Below are 23,843 nucleotides of genomic sequence, written 5' to 3' on the forward strand. Positions count from 1 at the left end.
ACACTTATAATGTGCCTGTACCCTGACCTGAGACTCCAAGAGAGTTTTATTTCATTTGATTACCATTTGACCTGAAAGGTATTTGCTCCTCTTTTAGGGAAACATTCTATTATTTTGCAGAAAGTGTTAGAGAACTTAGTTCAGATTCTCTGTGTGCTGCAGAACCTTAATACTATAAAGTTTCCTTTTGGCTTGTAACCTTTAATGAAGTACTAGGTACATCAGGAGCAGAGTGCAGTATTTACGCCACTGTATTTTATGCCATAATCTGTCTGGGACTTGTGTTCCTCAGGTTTAATAAAGGCCACTGAAGGAAAACTAGTTCTTTTGCAGTTGGAGCTGCCATGCTATTTTTTTTTTTAATCCCCAGTTTGGGGCCCCTAAAATGAATACCAGCTGCTTTTTGTTAGCCAGTCTGTGGCAAGATAATTCAAGTATCTGAACCTGGATAGTCTCAGCAAACTGGATGCATATGATATCCACTGTGACTCTTTTACTTAGTGATGGGTAAATGACTCACTGAAGTCAGACATGCATGCCAATATGGAAAGGCACAAGCCTCCAATTATTGTTGCTCATGGTGCTGACTCACCTGAAAGCCCTATGGAAGCAGACAAAGCTGCCCATCCACATTATCTACTTCTACTGCTCCAAAAGATCTTGGCAGAAAAGCAATTCCTAAGTTTCTTTCTTACCAGCTCTTTTGTAAGCATATTCTTCAAGGTCCCAATATCCTCTCTGCATTTAACCTGCATACTGAGCTACTACCAGTGAAGAAGTGAGATGTGAGCACTCATGTTTCAATTTCCATATACCATTTACCCAGTTTACAAGTAAAGACATATCAAACAATCCTCAGGAGACTGGACCTGAAACAATTTAGTTGGCTGCATTCAACACAAATTGCACCAATATTGAAGGACACAAAGCAGTCCAGAATACAATCAACGTGTTATCTGCTGTTTTAATATAGAATAAAAGAAGAGCTGGAATTTTCTATTCAAAACTCAACTGGGGGAAGGAAGACAGAATCTAGATTTCCAGTTGCTGTTGTGTGAATCAAGGACATTATACTTACTCAAAAGTTTTACAGCATTTCCATTCAGATGTAGATCTTAACACTGTTATTCACACCTTTACTGTCATCAGACCAAAGACTGCAACGCAGCCATATGGGCTCCACCTGAAGTCAAAATGAAGTTTCCAGGTAATCCCACAGCACCTCAAGCTAACTCATCACTGCACAACACTTGGTCTGCGCAGACCAAGAGGCAGGCAAGCAAGGATCACCAACTAGTTCAAAGCATTTGTTTTGTCCTGCAGTCCTAACAGGGCAAAGAACCCATCCATGCAGTGTTCCAAAGAGCAGTGGCAATGCAGCCACTGCTATCTCCACTTTGACAAGGGCCCACCTAAAAGAACTTAACTGTGGAGTTTGGTCATTTATGCTATAAGCCCAAAAGAAACTACTGGTCTGAAGGACACCTGTATCAAGTCTTTCTTCTTTTTATGTACTTTTAGGAAACATAAGGGCATACTGAATTTTACAATGATGCCAGCTCTGCCTTATCTGAATACTGTGATATGCCAAATAAGCACCAAGAACTGTGGATAACCAAGACAGCCTAATTACAAGTGATTCCTATCCACACTTTTTTAAAAAGTTAGAAGATTAAGGCTTCTTGACATACTCTAAATATGTACAAGAATTTGGAATTTGGTAGTTTTATGTTACAGGAATCTCTTTTGCCAGTACACAAATTTCTATTCAGATGTGTGAACAATAAAAATATATTTGTTATTTTCCTGTATGGCACAAACAGTGTAGCAGATGCTTTAGAATCTCCTAGAAACAGAAGTTTATCCTGTCCTGGAGGGAGAACAAGCAAAGCACCTATATGATTCCTTGGTCTCTCCCAAGACTTGACACCACTTCTGTCCTCTCCTAGAATTTCTAAGCAAGCGTCCCTCCCATTCCGTTACTGAGGAGGGAAAGTACACCGACCTATCTATTCAAGCAGAACAGTTGATTGCCATTGCAAAAAAGGAGTCCCTTTCCTCTTCTATAGTCTAGAAGACCCCAATTCAGAGGTATAGGTTCAGTTTTTTCTAACAGATGTTACTAGAAACCAAATCCACCACTTTTAATGCTACACTTCACAGCCAAAATATCATCTTTGCTTGTGTACAGACATGAAAACAGAAAGCAGCAGAGCAAAATTAAAATGACTGTTCATGGTAACTAGATGCAAACATCAGACTAAAATTTTGATCTTTAGATCAGCATAAAGACTTAAATAAATTCTTTTAAATGTAAAAGCTTTTATAAAATTGTAGATAACCACTTTCAAGAATCTAATTACAAAATCAAGTGTTTGGTCAGAAAGGCCTCACGGACTTCTGGGGCAAATGCCACAGAAGACCAGATATTAAGCTTGCCAAATATTTGTACTACTTTCACCTAGGAAGAAAGAAACAAAATAAAAAAAAAAAAACCAAAAACTAAGTAGGCTAAATACTAGCCAGATACCTTCTTGTGCAATCTATGTTTGAACAAAGATACTCCCTTTCCAGATACTTAAACAGTCTTCAACTGTAATATCAAAGTACCTCAGACAATCATTCTATGATTCTATGATGTATTTATAAGCACATCCCTGTGAAGTGAGGAAAAAAAGTCCTATTATTCCATCTATAAAATGGGAAACAATAATTGCAATTTGCATACATTCACATGGTGCCATGAAAAAACAATAAAGCAAGTCCCTAGAGAGCTAGTCTATATTCAACCACAGCAAGCTTTTTCGCTATAATATTACACGGCTCAAATGAAATCAGATTTTTTTCTATTTTTTGAAAGATATAATCAAAAGGCAAAAAAAATTAAACATGTGCTAGCTGCCTAATTAAATCTATGAAGAGATCATTCTGCTCAAGATGCAAGAGAAAACAATAAACCCAGCAAGAAGATGAAGCATTAGGAATTAGAAAATACACTCCAGCAACATCCCACGATCTTTTATGAACCCTGTCAGCAACCCTTCTAATTTAATCATTTCAGTATCATGAATTCTAGATGCTTCCACCTCACTTTTTAACACGACATAAGCCCTGATTCCATGTTTCTGCCGTTTGAACATTTTGGGTATCACACTTCTCTTCTTGAGGATACCTTCAGTTTCTCAAAATTCCAATTTATACATCCTTCCATAAAAAGGGTATTGGCTAGCCCTAAGAAGTCGCTTAGATCACCGAAAGTGGTCTGGTTTTGATGGACAAGAACCAATACAAACCTGCTTCAAACCTCACAGCTATAGGGCCCACCAAAACACAGGTTACACTGAGCACAGAAGTATAGTGGGCCATACCCCTATTGGCAATGGGCATGGGAACGGGCATTCTGAACTGCCGCTGGCAGCTCGTGATGCCTAAAGGCACCGTCACATCGATTGCCTGTGTCAGAGCACCTTAAATGTCTCTTATTGTCTGGAAGGTTGCTCTTCACTGCTGTTTGTTCAGTGTTATGAACACTGCCCATTACCAGCCTACTTCTTGCACACCTGATGAACAGTGGTTAACAGGATCCTGCTGACTCCTAGCAGGACTCTCTCATTTCAGGATTCTCTCTTGATGTGGAAAGCCTTCTGTATCTGGCTGCAAGTCATATTTTTGGTGCAGAGAAATCACTACCACTGACTTTGCATCTAACATTTGTGCGCACAAAAAGAAGCAAGAAACCCTGATGCCAAGAAGCTGCATGCAAAGACAGTATCTGCTGGTTAGGGTGACCTTAGCTTACCTGAGAGAGAGACACACAGTGTATCTCTGCATAATTTCATCAACTTTCTGACTTACACTGTAGTTAACTAAGAAAAGGCAAGGACTAGAACGTTCTGAGAACTGCAAACCTGAAATCTCACACTGCACCTGGCCAGGAATCCCTTATTGCATCTCCAAAAATCTGGCCACAAGTCACCCTAGCACCCCGTCTGACCACCTTCTCCTCACGCAGACGAGCTTTGACTATGTTCCACACCAGCAAGTTTGCAATGGGGCTTGAGTACTCATTAAAATACATCTCCAACAAGGCTAACAAGTCAAACTATGAGGAAGCCATTCCTCCAAGTTGATTTTGCAAATCACCTATTCTATTACTACCTCCAAAGGCCACCTGTTACTGAATCTTACAATAACCAAGGTTAAAAATGCATGAGAAGAGATCCCCAGCTGGTCAGACATGACAGAATATGAGGGAAACGAGTCATCCAGTAATAGGTGTTTGAACAGGGAAGATACTAATTTTGTCTCCTGTTCTGCAGCCATTCATACAGCATATATTCCTATTTTGTACTTGCTGTATTTATTGAACACACACAATCAAGTTTAAAACTGACTGTAACATTTGCTTAACCTGAGAAAGGGGCAAGTGTCAGCTGACTCAAAAGAAATGATATGGAGCTTCCCCAGCAGATTTAACAGTGTCAATCTGATGGTGAAGGGATAACAATCCAACAGTTAAATACCACTAGACAAGGTATATCTTCTCCCCTTCACACCGACCTCTTTGAGCCAGCACTGGTCTTCTCCAGATGTGAAGGGCTGGCTCAGGAAGCTAAAGGAGCAAAAAATTAAAGAAACAGGAACAGCTTTGCAACTAGGTCACTCCAAGGTACACACAGTTCCGATGCAGGACTAACTTTTTGGAAGAAACTAGCCCTTTTGACTACCCATGTCAAATTTTGTGAAATGGAATGCAAAGCCCACAGCTTCCGCTATTACAGAAGTAATTCAGTATCAGAGTTTCATAGTGCTGGGTATTTTGGAAACAATAGATAGACTCTATTCTTGAAAAATATATAGGTTTTACACTTCTTTTTCATTTCAAGTGGGTTCACTTGACAATTTGTCTTTACTACTTGATGACATGCCCCATCAGCTTCAAGCAGTTCATTGCCTCTTCTAGCCTAATCTTATAAATTAGATGCCTCATTCCACTTCCAATCCCACAATAAATACAAATCTGATCACTCACTTATAGCTGGTACATCCTCCTAATCGCTCTTTTCAGATAACACAGTTTTAGAGGACAAAATGTCCTGCTTGGATTTGTGCTGGAACTGCACAAATACTATGAAAGCCTCAAAGAACTTATGCAAAAATAGTTAAAGAGCTCTTAAAACTCGTATGACGGTTACGCTACTACCAACTTTGACCAGACTTTGACAGTTCACAAGTTAAAAATCAATCCTTTAATAGATCCACCCAAGAGTACTGAGGGAGCTGGCAGAAGTGCTCACTAAGCCACTTTCAATCCTTTATCAGCAGTCCTGGATAACCAAGGAGGTCCCAGCTGACTGGAGGTTAGCAAATGTGACACCCATCTACAAAAAGGGCCGGAAGGAGGATCCAGGGAACTACAGGCCTGGTAGTCTGACCTCGGTGCCGGGGAAGGTTATGGAGCAAATCATCCTGAGTGCCATCACACAGCATGTACAGGATAACCAGGTGATCAGGGCCAGTCACCATGGGTTTAGGAAAGGCAGGTCCTACTTGACTAACCTGATCTCCTTCTATGACAAGGTGACCCACTGAGTGGATGAGGGAAAAGCTGTGGATGTTGTCTATCTCAACTTTAGTAAAGCCTTTGACACCATTTCCCACAGCATTCTCTTGGAGAAACTGGCTGCTCATGGCTTGGATGGGCATACTCTTTGCTGGGTAAAAAAACTTTGCTGGATGGCCAGGCCCAAAGAGTGGTGGTGAATGGAGTTCAATCCAGTTGGCGGCTGGTGACAAGTGGTGTTCCCCAGGGCTCAGTACTGGGGCCAGTTCTGTTTCATATCTTTATCAATGATCTGGATGAGGGGATTGAGTGCACCCTCAGTGAGTTTGCAGGTGACACCAAGTTGGGCGGGAGTGTTGATCTGCTTGAAGGCACAAAGCTCTGCAGAGGGACCTGGACAGGCAGGATCAATGGGCCGAGACCAACTGTATGAGATTCAACAAGGCTAAGTGCAAGGTCCTGCACTTGGCTCACAACAACCCCATGCAACCCTACAGGCCTGGGGAAGAGTGGCTGCAAAGCTGCCTGGCAGAAAAGGACCTGGGGGTACTGGTCGACAGCCAGCTGAATATGAGGCAGCAGCATGCCCAGGTGGACAAGAAGGCCAATAGCATCCTGGTTTGTATCAGAAATCGTGTAGCCAGCAGGATGAGGGAACTGATTGTCCCCCTGTACTTGGCACTGGTGAGGCTGCACCTTGAATACTGTGTTCCATTTTGGGCCCCTCACTACAAGAAAGACATTGAGGTGCTGGAGCGTGTCCAGAGAAGGGCAATGAAGCTGGTGAAGGGTCTGGAGCACAAGTCTTATGAGGAGCGGCTGAGGGAACTGGGGTTGTTTAGCCTGGAGAAGCGGAGGCTCAGGGGAGACCTTATTGCTCTCTACAACTACCTGAAAGGAGGTTGTAGCGAGGTGGGTGTCGGCCTCTTCTCCCAAGTAACAAGCCATAGGACAAGAAGAAATGGCCTCAAGTTGTGCCAGGGGAGGTTTAGATTGGATGTCAGGAAAAATTTCTTCACCAAAAGAGCTATCAAGCATTGGAACAGGCTGCCCAGGGAAGTGGTAGACTCACCATTCCTGGAGGTATTTAAAAGACATGTAGATGTGGTGCTTAGGGACATGGTTTAGTGGTGGACTTGATGATCTTAAAAGTCTTTTCCAGCCTAAACAATTCTATGATTCTAAGCAGCTTTAGAGACACCAGAGCAACTGCTGTAGTGTTAGAAATACACAAGAATGAAGAAAAACAAATTCTGTAATTACAGGAAGATCAGCTAAGGCTTGGTATATCACAACAACAAACAGCAATAATTGGGCCTCAATACAGCAAGCACAGATCCCAATCAGCTTACGAAGATTACGTTCATCATGAGATGCCATCTCCAACTTGTTTTCTCCACAGGTATTTCTGAAATAAACAATTACTTCCTAAGGTATCTGTGTCTTTAAATGTTTTAAAATGCAATACATTCAACCGATTTTGAACCTCACAAGGAAAATATAAGACAGTACATGTAAATGGACTTATTAGGTGTTTGTTTTCTGCCAAGAGTCACCAACATTTCACAGCATTGTACTATTTACTTGCAGACTAACTAAAGTTTGGAGAATTCTGTAGCAATAGCAAGCAAGTAGGCTTCCCACATCTCTCTCTTACTTCCTACCCATGTAATTCTTTCCAAGGTACAAACATGTACACCTGTATTCTCCCAAGAGTATACTGGCCTGAAAGGGTAATAAAGAAGCTGCAGGAGTCAGGGCTTAGAAACTGCGCAAGAGTACTGGATCTTCTATTAAATCCAGTTCCCAACAGGAAGCTACCTGACACCTGTGTTTTCACTTTACTGAGATTCACTGAGCCAGTGAGGCTATTAAGACAGCAGGTCCACAGTACCCTAAACCAACCTAGATCAGCTGTTACAGCCCTATTCCCTCCCACCTCTTCTTTTGCCAGTATCAGTTCCTGTGCCAGCAAAGTGAAAGGCAGAAAGCTGATCAATCTGTAAAATTGAGCTCCTGAAAGAAACTGGGTTGTTGTAAAGTAGCTGGGAGTAACAGGCTTTCTGGGATTGCTACAAGCCTTATTTGTTTCATGGAGTGTTTGAGGGGAGTACAGGGAAACAGCAAAAACACTAGTCAGTGCACAGAACAGTATCAAGAAATGAGCTGGTAGCAGCATTTCTGCTCATTCGTTAACACTGCGCAGCTTTGGTACCTCCACTGCAGTAAGTCTTTGACATTTGACGGGAACATGGTTTTAAGTCAACCTATACCTTTCTCAGATGCCCAAAGACTGTACAGATTTGGCCTCCCCAGAATGATATTCCTCTGCTTGCAAAAAATAAAAAATCATGGCAGCATGACAGAAAAACATGAATAAATTCAAGCATCCTCAAGAACACAGTGTTAGCAAAGCACCAACAGTAAATACACTGAAGCTGCCAGAGCTGATGATGGAGGTCTGGGCTAAGCCCGGGTTGGTTCTTCCTCTGCTTCATCTGGGGTCAGGATGCTGAAGGTACAGAATAAAAATGGATCCTTCAAAGTCCCTGGACCCAAAGGTGATACAGACCCAAAGGTGATACAATTGCTCCAAAAAAACTGTAACTGGGAAAAGACATCAGTGGCCAGGACCTCTGAAGCTTAAAATCAAACAGAGCAGGAGTAGGTGAAAGATGACAGAGTGACTATGTCTCCTTTTGGTAAATAGCCTTCAACAAATTTCAGGAGGTTAATCCTATGGCCTAAGCAACAGAAGTTGCTTATTCTGTATTCTTGTATTCTTTTGACTTATGATCAGGGGTGTGACAAGTATACAAAAAGGAAATTTTAATCCCAGTCATTAAAATGTTTTTACAGAAAGTTATTTAGGTTATAATGCACAGACTTCTCACTAGTTGTTGGGTTTTTTTAAATGAGCGCACATGGAGCTTTACTTTCAATGCAGTATGCATTTTGCTAATTACATGACCACACAGTCTCATCGCACCACACACAAAAATAACAGTAAGTCAGGCAGACAGCCCTATAAATTATAACATCTCCGCTCATCAAGAATTTTTCCTCAGTTTTAGTCAGAGATGCTGATTAATCCCGACAAAAAGAAATGGGCTGAATTGTTTGATCCGTCACCTTAAACATCAGAACAGTGAGCCAACATATGGGTGCCTGCTATTGTAATAAAGCATAAGTCACACTTCTAGTCCAAGAAGTTGGAGAAATAAAAAAGTCTAAGAAGGATGCTACTAGGCAAAGAATGAAGCTGAAGAACTGCAAACAGAAAAATCAGAAGGTTCAAATTAGGTTTTCTAAAATCTAGGTTAGCTTAGATGTCAATATAAACAAATAAATGCAGCAGTTACAAGGGGTATTATGAAATAAGTGATTGCAACTGTTTAATCTTGTCCTGTAAAGCCTCAATTGTATTGGAATAATCAATACCGTACATTTAGAAGAAACCCACTGAGACTTAAGACTACATGCCTATGATCAACACAGGAAAGCTTTCTCTTCATATATGGGACAACTGAAAAAGCCCTTTCAGATCTCTGGAGAACATAAAATTGAGAAGGTTGTGAGGAAAAACTGTTCTGGCAGTTGTTCATCCAGATGAAGCCACTAGTGTCTTGGCTCCTTATCACTCAGCTTTGCAGGTTCAGGTTAGCTCTCTCTGCTGCTAATCACATGGCAGTACCTATAAAAATAGAAGAGTCTCACTAATAAAAGCAAGAACACAAACTCACATTAAGTGAGTAACACTTCATTTCTGGCATTTGATTTTGCTATTATCCCTTTTGGGGGCTAAACACTTTTTGGAAATATTAATACCTCAAAATCAGAATTCCAGTTCCATATACACTACTGTACCTCCTTAAAAGAGGAAGCCAACAAAAAGGTAAGAAACTTCCACACAAACCTGAAACTAGGAAAAGTAGAGTGAACCTGTGCAGGTCAAGGATTCAGAAGCTTTGAATTCTGCTCAACAGGTCCACTTCTTTGCTCTTAGAAAAGGAGCATAGTGAGAAGTTGCATGGGGTACTGAGGTCTGTCTTAAAACAAAAGTACTTACCTTTTGTTTCCCTTGAAGTTGCATTAACAAAGAGCAAAGACAATTATACGGCCTAGCAAACCCCATAATAAAATATGAGTTAACTACAAATTAAAGGAGTAAGTATTTTGGTCTGCCAGAAGAGTCTGTACCCAGAGGGGATCAATAATAACGCATCAGTATTTATTAGAAGCCAAAGGAAGATTACTAAAGAATGTATTCAAGCCTGATGAGTTCAAAGGCAGTGACTGCCTCCAGGCAGAAGGTGACTCAAATGCCACTGTTTTCAAACTGAACTTGAGAGCATATGGTTTTGAATATTTTAGAACTTCCAAAGGATATAATCTAGATATCAGACCATGATTTATTACTCCATCATCCAAACCATTTATTTTCCCATTGGTGGAATTTGACGAAAGGTGTAGATGCAGATCAATGCCAATGATAGTACTGATGCCTCCTGGTTTCCAAAGTGAAGTACAGAAAATTGGAGGCAGAATCTCTATGTAAAACTCCTTATTGCAGTACAAGGACCAAAACAAGTGTATTTAATTGCTGACAGTTGGGAATTGCATATAATATTTGATTTAGAAAAGAAACATTTTGTGGAGAACTGATAACTTTCACTAAATACAGACAAACTGTCCAATCAGCAGGTCAGTCTGTGTAGCAGTATCTCAAGAGAAGCACAGTAAGTAATGGCAATTGTATAGCACTGCTATGCTCCTTCATTTTCCACTATAAACTTAACTTACATTGTTTCACTTCTAGAGACTTAAGTTAGATAAAGTTTACTTAGAAGGGTACTTCTAACATGAACTTATAATTAAGTATGATGATCAGGAAAAGAGTCAAAAAGAAGGTGTAGAAAATTTCAGACATTTAATACAAATTAAGTTGTTTTGAAAGACACTGACACATTTCTAATCTTTTACAGACCTTTAAATGAATTTAAATTTCATTTTAGCATATCTCCATGGGTATACAACTTTTACATACTTCTGTGTTTCATTTGTTTGTTGCCCCCAAAAGAAAGATGCTTCTTTGATTTTGACCCTTTTTAAAGGCATGGATGAAAGCTTTAACCACATTAACACTGTTGGAGCTATCTGCCAAACAGTCCTAGGCTCAGCCCCAAAAGAAGTCAGTCAGCACACTGGAAGGTAACCCTAGAGGATATACTTCTCCATAACAGCAAATACCCTGTTCCAAAAGAATTACTCCCCTTCAGAAAGAAATGAGAGCTAAGATACCTTAGCTGGTCTAGTATAACTGATTTCAGTAAAGCTTAGGCAGTCAATTCCTCTCTTCCCCCCCCCCAGAAGCAGATATTTCATTCCCCTAGTCTCGGGCATGCTATAATATAAGCAAGTATGGATGACAGATCAGTTCACACTAGGCATGAACATACCTAACCTTTCCCTGTTTAGCGCTCTGATGGATTCAGGCCAGTGACTGAGAAAGCAGCAACAAAGCCAGTAACCAATACCGGGAGATGAGACAAGGACAAAATGAATGAGGAGCAGCAGGAAGAGTCTCACTGGATGAGAAGGGGAAAAAGAAACCCACCACACCTCCTCCTTGCCCTGAAAAGCAACCACTAAACAGAAGGATGGGCAATTTTTAGTTACTTTCTAACATTTACTAATGTTAGCCAGAAGTGTTGAAGTTATCATACTCCTTACATACAGTATTTTCTGTGAGAAAGATTCACTGTCACCAAGTTAAACAAAAATTAAGATAAAGATCAGTTTACACCGTGAATGTCATCTTAAAGACACTGCTGCTAAGCCTGACCTGCATAAAATTGTCTCCACCCAAACAATAGCAGCAGAGGTGTGAATTCTGCTAAAATACAAAACGTGCTTTCAAAGGACTAAAATTCCAGCCCTAGTGATTACAGAAATGAAATTAAGAGATAATATCAACAGAAGCATGGAAAACACCCTCAGGTGAAGTCAAAGTAATCTGACACATATTTAGGTTTTCACCCCAGCAAATCCTAATCCGATTTCAATCCTAGTCTGATTTCAGAACAACTCCCTCCCCCTTCTTTTCCTATCACCGAAACTTAAACACAAGATTTGGGATTTCCTCCTTTTTCAATTGCGACTAGAATGGAAGACGTCCCTGGTAATGACACACAGATTCAGAAGACCTTCGGAATACCTCCAGGGAGTAAGCTTCTAATCACCCAGCGTCTCTCAAATTCGGGGGAGTAAACTACTACCCCATAAGCCTTAGTAAGCACCACGCTCCTTCTCGATTTAGATGGAGACGCCCAGCAGACGATTACTTATGTGCCTACCAGCATTTTAAAAAAAGAAGAAGGAAAAAAAAAAAAAAAGGTTGATTTAAGGCAGTGCAGGGAGCAAAATCAGCCAGCACAGTACACTGTAAAAAGGCTGATCAGAGCGTGGGAGCGGCCCCTACCACCAGCAAAGGCCTCCGTGTGCGGCAGCAGCACGGCGGGGCACGGGAGGACGGGCAGGGCTGCCCCTCGCCCCGGCGGAAGGGCTATTACCGCCCAGCGGGGCTGGCACAAAAGGCAGCCGGCACCATTGTCCACCCCATCCGAGCCCCGATCCCGCCGAGCACGGGGGAGGGGGCGCGGGGAGGAGGCAGGACGGGGAGGCAGCTGGAGTGGGGGAAAGGAGCGCTGCGGGAGGAGGGGACGCGGGGCGGGCGAGGGCGGGGGGGGCATCCCGCCGCCTGCCGGCCCTGCCCGGGCACAGCCGCCGGCGCGGGGCCCACCGGGCCCTCCCGCACCCCGGCAAGCCGGGGAGGCGGCGGAGGGGGCGCGGCGGGGCCCGCCCGCCGGGGCCGCGCTCGGCCCGGCCGCGCCAACCCTTCCCCCCGCCGCCGCCGCCGCCTCCTCCGCCCCCCGCCGGCCGCGCCCGCATGACGGAGGAGAAAAAAGCCCCGCAGGCGTTCTCCCCGCCGCCGCCGCCCGCCCGCCCGCCCCGGGCGGCCGCTCCCCGCCTCCTTCCCCCCGCCCGCCCGCGGCGCCGCGAGCGCGGCCAGGCCCCGGCCCCGGCCCCTCCTCTCGCGCCCGCCGGAGGCGGAGGCCGGGCCCGGCCGGGGCCCCGCCGGCCCCGCACCTACCTCCACGTCGCGGCCCTTGTTCTTGAAGCTCTTGATGCGGTGGTTCTCCAGGCCGGCGGCAGCGGCGGCGGCGTTCTCGGCCATGGCGGCGGCGGCTCCCGGCGGCGGCGGCGGCTCCCAGCTCCTGCGAGGCGGCTCCGGCGGCGGCTCGCGCGAGGAGGGCGGGGGGAGGAGAGGGGGCGGGGGAAGCGGGACGCTCCGTGACGAGAGCGAGGGGAGGCGGGAAGGGGGGGGGGGGGCCGGGCGCGCGCGCCGTTGCTGAGTGACTGGAGAGCGGCCGCGAGCGCACGTGACGGGGTGGGCGGGCTCCGCCAATCGCGGCGCGACCCTCCCGCCTCGCCCGCCCCGCGTGCCGGCCGGAGGGAGCGCTGGCGGGGCGGGCGGCCGGGGACTGCGCTCCCCGCCCTGCACCGCGGCGGTCCCCGCGCTGCATTCTGGGGGGTGTAGTCCCGGCGGGCGGCGGCCTCGCACGTGGAGCGGACGGGAGCGCGCCCTGCAGGGCGGGCCGGGGCGCCGTCGGTCCCACGCCTCGGCCCGGGGCTGCGCGGGTCCGGCTGGGGGTTCCAGCTCAGTGCTGAACGTTGTGGGGCTCCGGGAAACGCCGAGGGCGGCGGGGAGGGCCTGGCGGTGGTGTGCACACGCTCCTCCCTGGCCTCGCGCTTCTGAGGGGGGGGCCGGGGCCCTACCTGACCGTCGGGATCAACCCTGACATGGGAGCTGCGGTGGGCTCCGGGCCGCCCCGGCCTCCGGGAAGCTCCCTGGGCCCCCGCGCCCTTGTCAGCTGCGGTTTTGTCCCCCAGATGCACTGTGGGGTGACCTCCCTGGCGTGGCTTGCCTGCAAAGCCGGCCTTGGGCGGCTTGGCCAGCCAAGGGTGTGTGGGGGTCTGCTCCGCCACCTCCCTCTGCTCCCAAGGACTGCACTAACGTCGCTGTATGTCACCTGGGAAATGCTGCACAACAAGCATCTAGCAAATCCAGATGTTGTGGGAAGCCCTGAGTCTCCTTCAGCTCCCACGCCGTGCAAGCCTGACCCACGCCACTACCTGGAAAGCAAATCCAGCGCTTTGCGAACACACCCTTCGTACCACATGTGTACACGGTGTCCGGGGGTGTTGTATCTACCGTAATGCAGAGCACAAATGGTCTCTGCCAATCCAACAAATTGTCCCCAAGCTGTCAAAATTACTGCAACCTCCCCAAAGTCAGGGTACGGTAGTTGTGCAGCCGGGGCAGTGGTTGTATACATTGCAAACAGACCCAGGACCTCCAGGTCGATAGTCGTGTGGGCACAGCAGGCTGGGTCAAATACAGCGCCTTGAAGTCACACCCAGTGTTTCCAGGCTAGAAAAGAGGATGTGTGGGGATGATGTAAGGTAATTGTAGACAATGGTAAGCAGTGATCTAACACCTTCCATAAAGCACAGTATTATTTATTTGGAAGAAAAGCACCCAAGAAAACCAAAATAAAAAATAACAAAAACATGTAACGTTCATACCTAGCTCATCTTATACCACATCAGTTCAGCAACAGACCCTTATAGCTATATATAAGCTTTTCACAGACCTCTTTCAGAGTCTCTCCCTCTAATTGACAGCTCGGCTTTTCAATTGCTTTCCCCCACCCCTTCTTTATATCATTCAAATGACTGTAACTTGTAACTCACAGTTCTGGCAAAATAAGGCTTGCAGCCTGATGGAGATGAATAAAAATCTGGAAGACTAATGCTCTTCTTCACTGTCGTTCAGCTGCGTGCCAAATGTTCTTATCTGAGGGATCAATGTAGCATTTCCATCCCTCTCGTATCCAAGTAGTTTCAGCTCCCTACGCGCGTTCCTCCGTGCCTTTTCCCAACGGCTTTGTCTGGGTGTGCTGCACCATTATTGCTAGCAAGGGAAGAGAAGGAGCCAGAGGCAGGCAAAGCCCAAATGGCGTGACCGATGTGATGGTGTTTGTCAAGATCGCTAACGTCAGAGATGGCTTCTAGGCTCTGACACTTGCTCTTTTGAAGGAGGATTGGATCCAGCTGTCCAGCTGTCTTCAAGAAAGCTGCTAAAGCAGATTCAGAAGCTGAGAACTTTGTTTTACCCACCAAGGAAGGTGGCCGGAGCTGCCAGCTGTGGCTTAGGCCTCCTAGGACATCAGAGCAATGCCGATCTGATCCCTGCCAGGCAGGGGTGTTGCAGTTATCCTCTGGAGGAGTTGCTCACCATTACCACGAACAAAAGAGCTTTGTTCAGCTTCAGCATAATCTGTGAGGTAAAAGGAAAACTTGCAAATAAAAAATGGAGTGTCTCCAGACTGGGACAACTCAATTTACCAATCCATAAATCTAAACCCATTGCACTAAATAGGATTTATAGATACAACAGTGGCGATGTCTTTTCTTTCCCATTTTTTCCTATCCATGATATAAGCCTTTCAGAGTTTCTCTAGTGCATTTCATTAGTCTTAGTAGGCACTCAGGAACTGAATGCCTCTTAGACAGAGCTACATGGAAGTTTGATTAGTTTTACTGCCTGAATAAAGCTTCTTGGTGGAGCTCTTGACTAGATAATTAAACTTGCATGTATTCAGAGAGAAAACAATTTGATGTAGTTAAGCAAATACTACTTTTTGGCACTGTAATTAACAGACATTACTAAAATATAAGGAACGAGTACTTTGCTACTTTGAAAACTGAACGAACCATGTGGTTCAGGGTGGCTATTCTTCCTCACCATATGAGCTTCATATCGATGTGTTCTTGTCACCAAGACCTGCAGGATATATGTCAGGGCTGTGAGCACACTAATAGGATTTACTGGCCCTGAGCAGCCTCCCTGCACTCCATTTCAGCCCCCTGAGGCTGTCAGTCCCTGCTTCAGTGACGCTGCAGTGGTGCCGGTCTCCAGCTCCACCGCAGCCCTGGCCCTGATGCGCAGGCTGATGTCCTAGCTGGACCAAAACGGGACTCCTGGGTGGTGGAAAGGGGAAAAGGAGAGGAAAAGAGGCTAGTTAGGGCCAGCGAGGTCTGTGAGTGCCTTCAGTGCCCCGACAACATGAACTTCATAGCTTAAAGAGCTATGGGGAGGAAGGATCTTTCATAATTCAAAGATGTGGGACAATAACAACTCTTTGGGTGTCCCATTACTGAATGGAGTTGAGCTGTGCTTGTTTCTGGGATGACCTGTTGGCTTCAGCAAAACAAAATGAACTCAGCAGGTGATATTGCCATATTTTGGGAAGTGCGCCTGATCAGCTCAGGACCCCACCTACAGCTCCAGAGTCAGAGGCCACTCACTCCGCAGTAGCTGGTCACTTGCTCTTTTGCAGTCAGAGATTTTGTCTATATCCACCAGTCGATACAGCTGCAAGAAAACCAGCATGTAAAAGAAATGTAATGAACCTGAGTCATGCTCTTCCTGGCAGTCCCTCCAAGAAGGATTGGGAAGTTTTCGGTGCAGTGCTTTAAGACGCTACCTGTTGTCAGTCCCACCCTGCTAGTGGATGTTAGAAGGTGAGGCAGGAGAGGCAAATAAAACATGTGTCAGCTCCTCAGTCTCTCTGTTCACAGCCATGAACAGCTGAAGCCAAGACCTGTGGGGTGGAGGAGGTCTGGGTGCCTCCTGCTCCTCCCAGCAGAGGAGTGGGGCAGCTGGCAAGGTGGTATCATCTTAAACCACTGCTGCTGACTTGGCTATAGACGAAGGGTCAAGAACAGTCTGTAAAATCATGCGACTCGTAATCACAGAAAGGTAAAAAGACAGTTATTTAAGCCTTTAAGTTGATCTAAACCACTCATGAGTCTGACGTCTTGCTTGCCCATCTCAAAATGGGATGCCTAAGCATCTCTGACTTGGGTTGCACAACAGCTGTAACCATGTAGTACCATTGGTAGAGCAGAGTGGAAGGGAGCTTTTCCCTACAAAAGCTGCTGCTATGCATGCGCTCTCTAACTCCCAGCAGACATTAACTTTCATACCTTTCTTTCTCATGTCTGTTAGAGGCAGTGTGACTGGCACAGGCTCAGACACATGCGCGGCCGGGGTCCCTTGCCTGCATCATCTGCAGCTGTCCCCGCCATACGTACGGCTCTCCAGCAACCGGCTGAGCAGCGTCTCATCGGGTGTTGTTCTCTGACAAGAAAGGATGAGTAACGCATAAAGTAAACTAAGGCAAAGTCCCCTACAAACAATGCCTTTGACACTCATTTTCCCTTAAGGTAAATGTAGCATTTCAGTGAGACTATTAATGCATGTTTGCAGTTCTCTCCATCACTGAAGTAAAAATTTGTCTTCATAGGAAAAGAGTTATGTTCTTACCTTATGGTAACTAAGGCTTAGTAATGAATGTGAGGTAAATCCTGGTAAAGACTCCTGCTTTTTCAAAGGCTGCCATCACATACCATGGATGCTAAGAGGTAACATACACTTAAGGAAAGACAAGATAGGTCCACCGAAGAGAAGCCCAAGGAAAGATGCTGTGTACAGAGATCCACACCCAGATCAGGAAACCCCTAATCTGAAAATGGTTGAAAGCTGGGAAAGTGTGGGGGGAAGCATCATATTTTTTCCTGTTCTTATGCTTTTCTTAAGACATCTGTTTACTGGTGACTATTGGAGATGCAATATTGAATAAGACAGGCTTTTGGTCTGACCCAGAATACTCCTTATATTTACACCAGCAAGTTAGTGCTCAGTGAACCATATCACTATGAATTTGGCACCTGAATACTCTCAGGGTACACTCTCAGTGGTCCTTCATTTTCAGAGTAATAGGTTATGGGTGTCACCATGCTGTCCCGTTGCTACTTTGCTCCTTTCACACCAAGGTGCAGGTTCTCCAGTCACCCACACTGGAGGCAGCTTACCTTGTGCTGGACTCCAGTCTGGGGTGAAAAAAGCTGCTCTTTTGGCAGAAAACTCCAGCCACAGGCTAGGATGGTGCACACCCTGCCCTGGCTACAGCGGGGATATGTACCTCATGAAATTTGTCTCTCCAATGTCCTTTCCCAGCCCTTCAACAGTGTCTCAATGGACCTGGCAGTTTGAAATACTTCTTTGCAGTGGTGCACCATATCCCGCTACCCATAGGCAGCACAGTCAATGGCACTTTGCAAAAACAGGCAGCTCCACTGGGCTGCCAGGACGTGTGTGGACTGGTACAGGGCTCAGGGAAATGAGGACCCTCCTCAGTACATCTGTGCCAGGACCAGTCCCAGAGGGCTGCCCTTGCTGCTGGGAGAAGTCGCTTTTGGGGGCAACACAAAGAACTGGTGAAGGAGCTGGCGTGAGGCTGACTTTGGAAGAACCAGTGAACAGCCCAGGGTCAGGGTTTATAAATGCTTTATTATCTGCAGACCAGGAACAGGAGCATTGAGGGAGCAGCTGGCTGGTCTGCTAGCATTTCCAGAATCTGGGAAGTTGTTAGTGAAGGAGGAACCATAAAACCTCTGGTTATTCATAGGCCCTCTGTGTTCAGTCTGACCCAAGTTGCTGTCTCAGCGTCTTTGTCCACACTTTGACCAGGAGGAGAATTAGGGGAAGCTCCTCCTGGGACAGAGGATCACTTTCCTCCTCTGCTATTCTCACAAGAAACCCCAGAGTAAGTACACACCAGTTCCTCATTTTCTGCTGTTTCCCACTGTCAGGCAGCTCCATATGAGAAGGTAAGCCGGGGTTGAGGGTGACAGCAAGGTGGGCATGGGGTAAGGGCTTCATGGACAAGGACCTGCTGCCACGGTACCCAAGCAAGAAAAACTTGGTCAGGTGATGGTAGCTGAGGTCAGTCAAAAGCCCAGTCACCAGAAAAGACCATAGTGATGAGGCGGGTCCCAGGTCACGTCAGGGTTCAGACTAGTAGGTTATATGGCCAGACATAGCTGCAATGTAGCTCAGGCAGAGGCTAAGGGCAAGAGCCCTGCTTAAAAGCAGTTCCCGAGATAAGGGGAGCGAGTCCCCGCCGAGGCTCCTCACAGCTTGTTCTCAAACAGCTCTTTGATTCAAGGTCAACAAGCTGCACTGTCAAAGCTGGCCCCAGGCCCAGGCAGCCTAAGCCCCAGGAGGACGGGGATGTGCTCAGGGCCCAGGCACCCACCTGGAGCTGAAGACATCCCTTTCTCCTGATGTCTGAGCTCCAGGCTGCTGCAGAACCAGAGGGGCCATGGAGACTTACACCAGGGCATGGCCAGCTCTCCCAGATTTAAGGCAGATGGTGATCAGCAGCCAGAATGCCATCCTGCCCAGAGCTTCGATCCAAGAAAAGCTCCTGAGATACCGTTTGCAGAGCCATGGATCCACCAGCCTCCTAGGCTTTGGCCTTGGGATGCAGGTGCTCAGGAGGCTGGGCTGTACCACGAACATCAAAACCTGATGGGCTCACTGGTTTTCCTGGTAGGAACAGCTCCAGGCGGTCTGCTCCATGTCCCAGAGCCTTCGGCACAGGCAGCCTGGAGATGCATTGGTTTAAGCCCAGCCCTGGAGACAAAAAGGGCCAGGAAATCCCTGACACAGATGACGCTGCGCCTGAAGGAGACAGCAAAGGGATACATTTTACAGGAAAGGTCCCTGAGGACCTGGGAGTGACTGTCCGCAGGATGGCTCTCAATTTATATTTCGAAGTGGATAATTTAATTGGCATAGTTGGGAGTTTTCTTTCTTCTCTTCATTGTGGATGCACAGAATACAGTAGTAGAGACAGCGAGAGGGAAGCATGTCTGGGAGGGAGGTAATTGCAGAAGTGGTCTGCAACCAGGTAAATAATGTCATCCTATTCGGGAAACTGCAGAGGTAATAAAGATCTCCTTTAAACGTGCTGGTCACAGGGTATGGGGTAACACATGCCTCACCTTTTGGAGCAGGAGAGGATTACTTTTGTGTCATGGGAAAGAGGAGAGGAGAGTCAACGCTCCTGGGTGATATCCTTGGTGGTGCAAGTCCACGTGTTATGACCCTGGGGGCATGGTGCAGGTAGTCCTGTGTCAACTGTATGATCATGTGTGGCTTCCCAGGTGTCCCTCCTGGCCAGGGAACCAGGCCCATCAGCCGTGGCAGTGCCAGGCAGTGCCAACACCACTGAAGGTTGTCAGGAAGGCGGTGCCAACTCTGTCTTGGTGCATCCTTTAGGCGAAAGGAGTGCTCAAAACCCTCGTGCAAGCTGTGGAGACGGTGGCGAGGCAGAGAGTGTCACAGTGGGCGAGGGAAAGCCTGTCTTTGGAGCCCTGGGACTCAGGGTTAGCCACCCAAATCCCCCTGTACTCCATCCTGGAAGAGTCATGGGCCCAGGTGAAGGTTGCTGCTCTCCATCTATGAGGAGATGGCCATGGGGCCCATGGGGACAACTATCATCAGCCACAGTGCATATTTCAGCCTGCAAGCTCTAGCATGAGGAGGATCCACCTGCTACGAACCATCTGGCCTCACCTTGAAGACTGCGGGTGAGCTTGATGCAATCCTCTGCAGTCAGATCTCATCAGCATCACTTGCAGCAGGGTGATGGTACTGCACATTTCGGTCTGGTTGCAGTGTGTGCATGAGACGGACAATGTGGAGCTGGGTGTGCCGGCCAGGCCTGGTGTTGGTGAGGTTCAGCAGTGGATGGGCAGCTCTGCTGTCACAGCCTACTCCTGCCAGCTGGCAGGACGCGTGCCCATGCCCTGTCCTCCCCAGGGGTATTGAAGCTCCTGCAAACCAGCCTGTATACCCAGCTCAGGGCTACAGTTGGACTATGAAACATGGGAGAGACCTGGCAGGCCCTGCTTGGTCTCCCAAAGGCAATCCAGACAGGACAGTCTCATTTTGGTGAACACTTAAAATGTCTCTGGAGCACTGGTAGTCTGCCAGGTCAGGGCTTAGCTCGCAAACTCCCTTGCGGTGACAGCCCCAAACAATGAGAGTTTTGATGCGCATCAGGCAATTCTTTGTATTTCAGCAGCACAAGAGAAGAAGATGGCTTTTCTCTGGTAGCCTCTGGTTTGGTGGCACTGGAGGATCACTTCTGAAGTAACCAAACTGCAGGTTTGGAGCTCTGTGGTTGGAGTGACCTTCATCACCTCCAAATCATAATGCGAAACCATGCTGAAAGCCCCATGTACTGCCAGCTTCCTAAACACCATGGTGCTGTGACGCTGCTGTTTTGAACAGGTACTGAGGGATATACATTAACTGACACATGTTAATGTCCACGGATGGATGGGGAAACGGTGGTTTGATCCACCATAGCCAGATGTATTTAGCTAGCACAGATGTGAATAGTCTGCATGTTACCATCTGTATTGGGTTTGCATGGCAAGGTTTTGGTAGCAGGAGGGCTACAGGTGTGGCTTCTGTGAGAAGCTGCTAGAAGCTTCCCCCATGTCCGACAAAGCCAATGCCAGCTGGCTCCAAGATGAACCCACCACTGGCCAAGGCCGAGACAATCAGTGACGGTGGTAGTGCCTCTGGGATAACATATTTAAGAAGGGGGAAAAACTGCTGGGCAACTGCAGCCGGAGAGAGGAGTGAGAATATGTGAGAGAAACAACTCTGCAGACACCAAGGTCAGTGAAGAAGGAGGGGGAGGAGGTGCTCCAGGCACCGGAGCAGATTCCCTTGCAGCCTGTGGTGAAGGCCATGGTGAGGCAGGCTGTCCCCCTGCAGCCCATGGAGGTCCATGGTGGAGAAGTTATCCACCTGCAGCCCATGGAGGACCCCACACCAGAGCAGGTGGATGCCCAAAGGAGGCTGTGACCCCGTGGGGAGGCTGTGCTGGAGCAGGCTCCTGGCAGGACCTGTGGACTCATGGAGAGAGGAGCCCACGCTGGAGCAGGTTTGCTGGCAGGACCTGTGACCCTGTGGGGGACCCCCCCTGGAGCAGTCTGCTCCTGAAGGACTGCACCCCATGGAAGGGACCCACGCTGGAGCAGTTTGTGAAGAACTGCAGCTGTGGGAAGGACTCACATTGGAGAAGTTTGTGGAGGACTGTCTCCTGTGGAAGGGTCCCACACTGGAGCAGTTTGTGAAGAACTGCAGCCGTGGGAAGGACTCACGTTGGAGAAGTTCATGGACTGTCTCCCATGGGAGGGACCCCAGGCTGGAGCAGGGGAAGAGTGTGAGGAGTCCTCCCCCTGAGGAGGAAGGAGAAGCAGAGACAAGGTGTGATGAACTGACCACAACCCCCATTCCCCATCCCCCTGCACAGCTGAGTGGGAGGAGGTAGAGAAAATTGGGAGTGAAGTTGAGCCTGGAAAGAAGGGAGGGGTAGGGGGAAGGTGTTTTAAGATTTAGTTTTTATTTTCTCATTATCTTACTCTGGTTTTGATTGGTAATAAAGTAAATTAATTTTCCCCAAGTCAAGTCTGTTTTGCCTGTGATGGTAACTGCTGAGTGACCTCCCCCTGTCCTTATCTCGACCCATGAGCCTTTCGTTATATTTTCTCCCCCTGTCCAGCTGAGGAGAGGAGTGATAGAACAGCTTTGGTGGGCACCTGGCATCCAGCCAGGGAAACCCACCACACCATCACAAAGCACGATGATCCGCTTCAGATTTTGGCACATGTTAGCAATACACTTTTTCTCCTAAGCACAGTCACTGACAGCTGCAGGACTTACACCTGCACTGCAGAAAATAGGCATTTTTTTTTTTAGCAGAACTGTCTCAAAGTTGAATTGCAGTGGCACCAAAGTATCTTTAGTGCTCGCACTGTTAAAGGTTATCAGGAGCCTTCACTTGGATTTGATCTGATTTCACTAACTCAGATTAAGAACTTTTTGCATAAGCAAAGACAATTTAATGCAAATAATTGTGACAAACAAGGCAAAGATTTACTGAGGTGGATCTGGGGGCTTCTGGTTCCCCCCGATCCTCTCGGTCCCAGCAACGCAACGTGCATTTCCACGCTGTGTGCATGTTGTGCAACCAGCACCTCCCCGCACCCAGCCAGAGCAGGCTGTCTCTGTCCCTGGTTAATGCAGCTCTGATTACAGCATCCTTAGAAAGGCGGATTTTCTTTTGCGTTCTCATATCCAAGTATTAACCTGCCCTGACATCGCTTCATTTGCCAGAGCTGATAGCACAGCTTGAGATCGCTTCACTGCAGAGATTATGCAGAAGTAGAGGCAGATTCCAATAACTTCTGTTCTGCAAAACAAGTTTTAGTTTCCACTCCGGTATAACTTTTTATATATATATATATTTATTTATTTTATATATATATTATATATATCTCTGTCTGTATAATAGCTTGTCTTACTGCAGAGGTAAGAAAGTCACAGATGTGGTGCTATGTGAATCTGGAACAAGAAACACTTCCCTTTGTGTGCCTTGATGGAAGAAAATTCAAGTGTAGTTATGCTTCTGGTACCAACACAGACCCACTACAGCTGGCTACCGCCACCATCTCCTGCTCATTTGAGGAGATGTTCTGTATATTTAAAGCCTGCAAATAATTATACATTTGGTACCAAGCTGTTATGAACAACATATAATATTCTTCTTGTTTCAGTGACTTCAATTTGTAAGAAGTCACCAAAGCGGCAAGTCCCCACGTTTACACATTGAAGCCGGTTTCACATGACTATTGGCAGAAATGGCAATTTTATTTTAAAACCTCCTGTGATCTGATCTCAGGATCTATTTGGATCTTCAGTCCCCATGGCAATAGCTTCTCAAATCCTGAAAATAACAATGTGCCCAGCTATTTTGACTGAATAAACCAGACGCCACACACGCGTAAGGCTAAGCATATGGGTGCGTGCTTGCAGGGAGGGGGTTTCGTTTCGGTCATGGAAGTAAATAGCTATTTTCTAAGTGCACGTAGAGATCTGCTCTACTTGGTCGGATGTGTCAAGTGAGGGAGCACTATTTTTACATTGTCACTTTTTAAAGCAGGCCTGCATTCATCGTTTTGAATGGCTTTCTAATGATACCTGATAAGGTTCACGTGCACCGGGAACCCATTAGGCATCGCTCTTCCCAGCAAAATACTGCTGAAATGGTGCCACGGAAGAGGGGAGGCAGGAAAATGGATCCTAGCCTTGTTTTGCATATTCATGCATTCCCCCTTTGGACTGGAGCTGTTAATCAAAACAGGAAGCCTTGCAAGTTGTTTTGGTTAAGAATAGGAATTTGTTTTCATCTTTGATGCTGCCTTAAGTGTTTGAAGATAATGT

At 46.9% G+C, this 23,843-nt stretch overlaps 1 protein-coding gene across 1 annotated transcript in view; it reads right to left on the reverse strand.

Annotated features, from left to right (window-relative positions):
- The window catches only part of KPNA3 (karyopherin subunit alpha 3), a 51,626-nt gene extending 38,747 nt beyond the window's left edge, over window positions 1–12,879 (reverse strand). Inside the window, exon 1 of the mRNA XM_072850257.1 lies at window positions 12,717–12,879. Coding sequence (XP_072706358.1) covers window positions 12,717–12,800 — 84 coding nt within the window. The 5' untranslated portion in view covers window positions 12,801–12,879. The remainder of the gene's footprint in view (window positions 1–12,716) is intronic.
- Between the last annotated feature and the right edge of the window lie 10,964 nt (window positions 12,880–23,843).

This window comes from Ciconia boyciana, chromosome 1 (genome assembly GCF_034638445.1).
Source record: "Ciconia boyciana chromosome 1, ASM3463844v1, whole genome shotgun sequence".
In the NCBI taxonomy this organism is placed as follows: Eukaryota; Metazoa; Chordata; class Aves; order Ciconiiformes; family Ciconiidae; genus Ciconia; species Ciconia boyciana.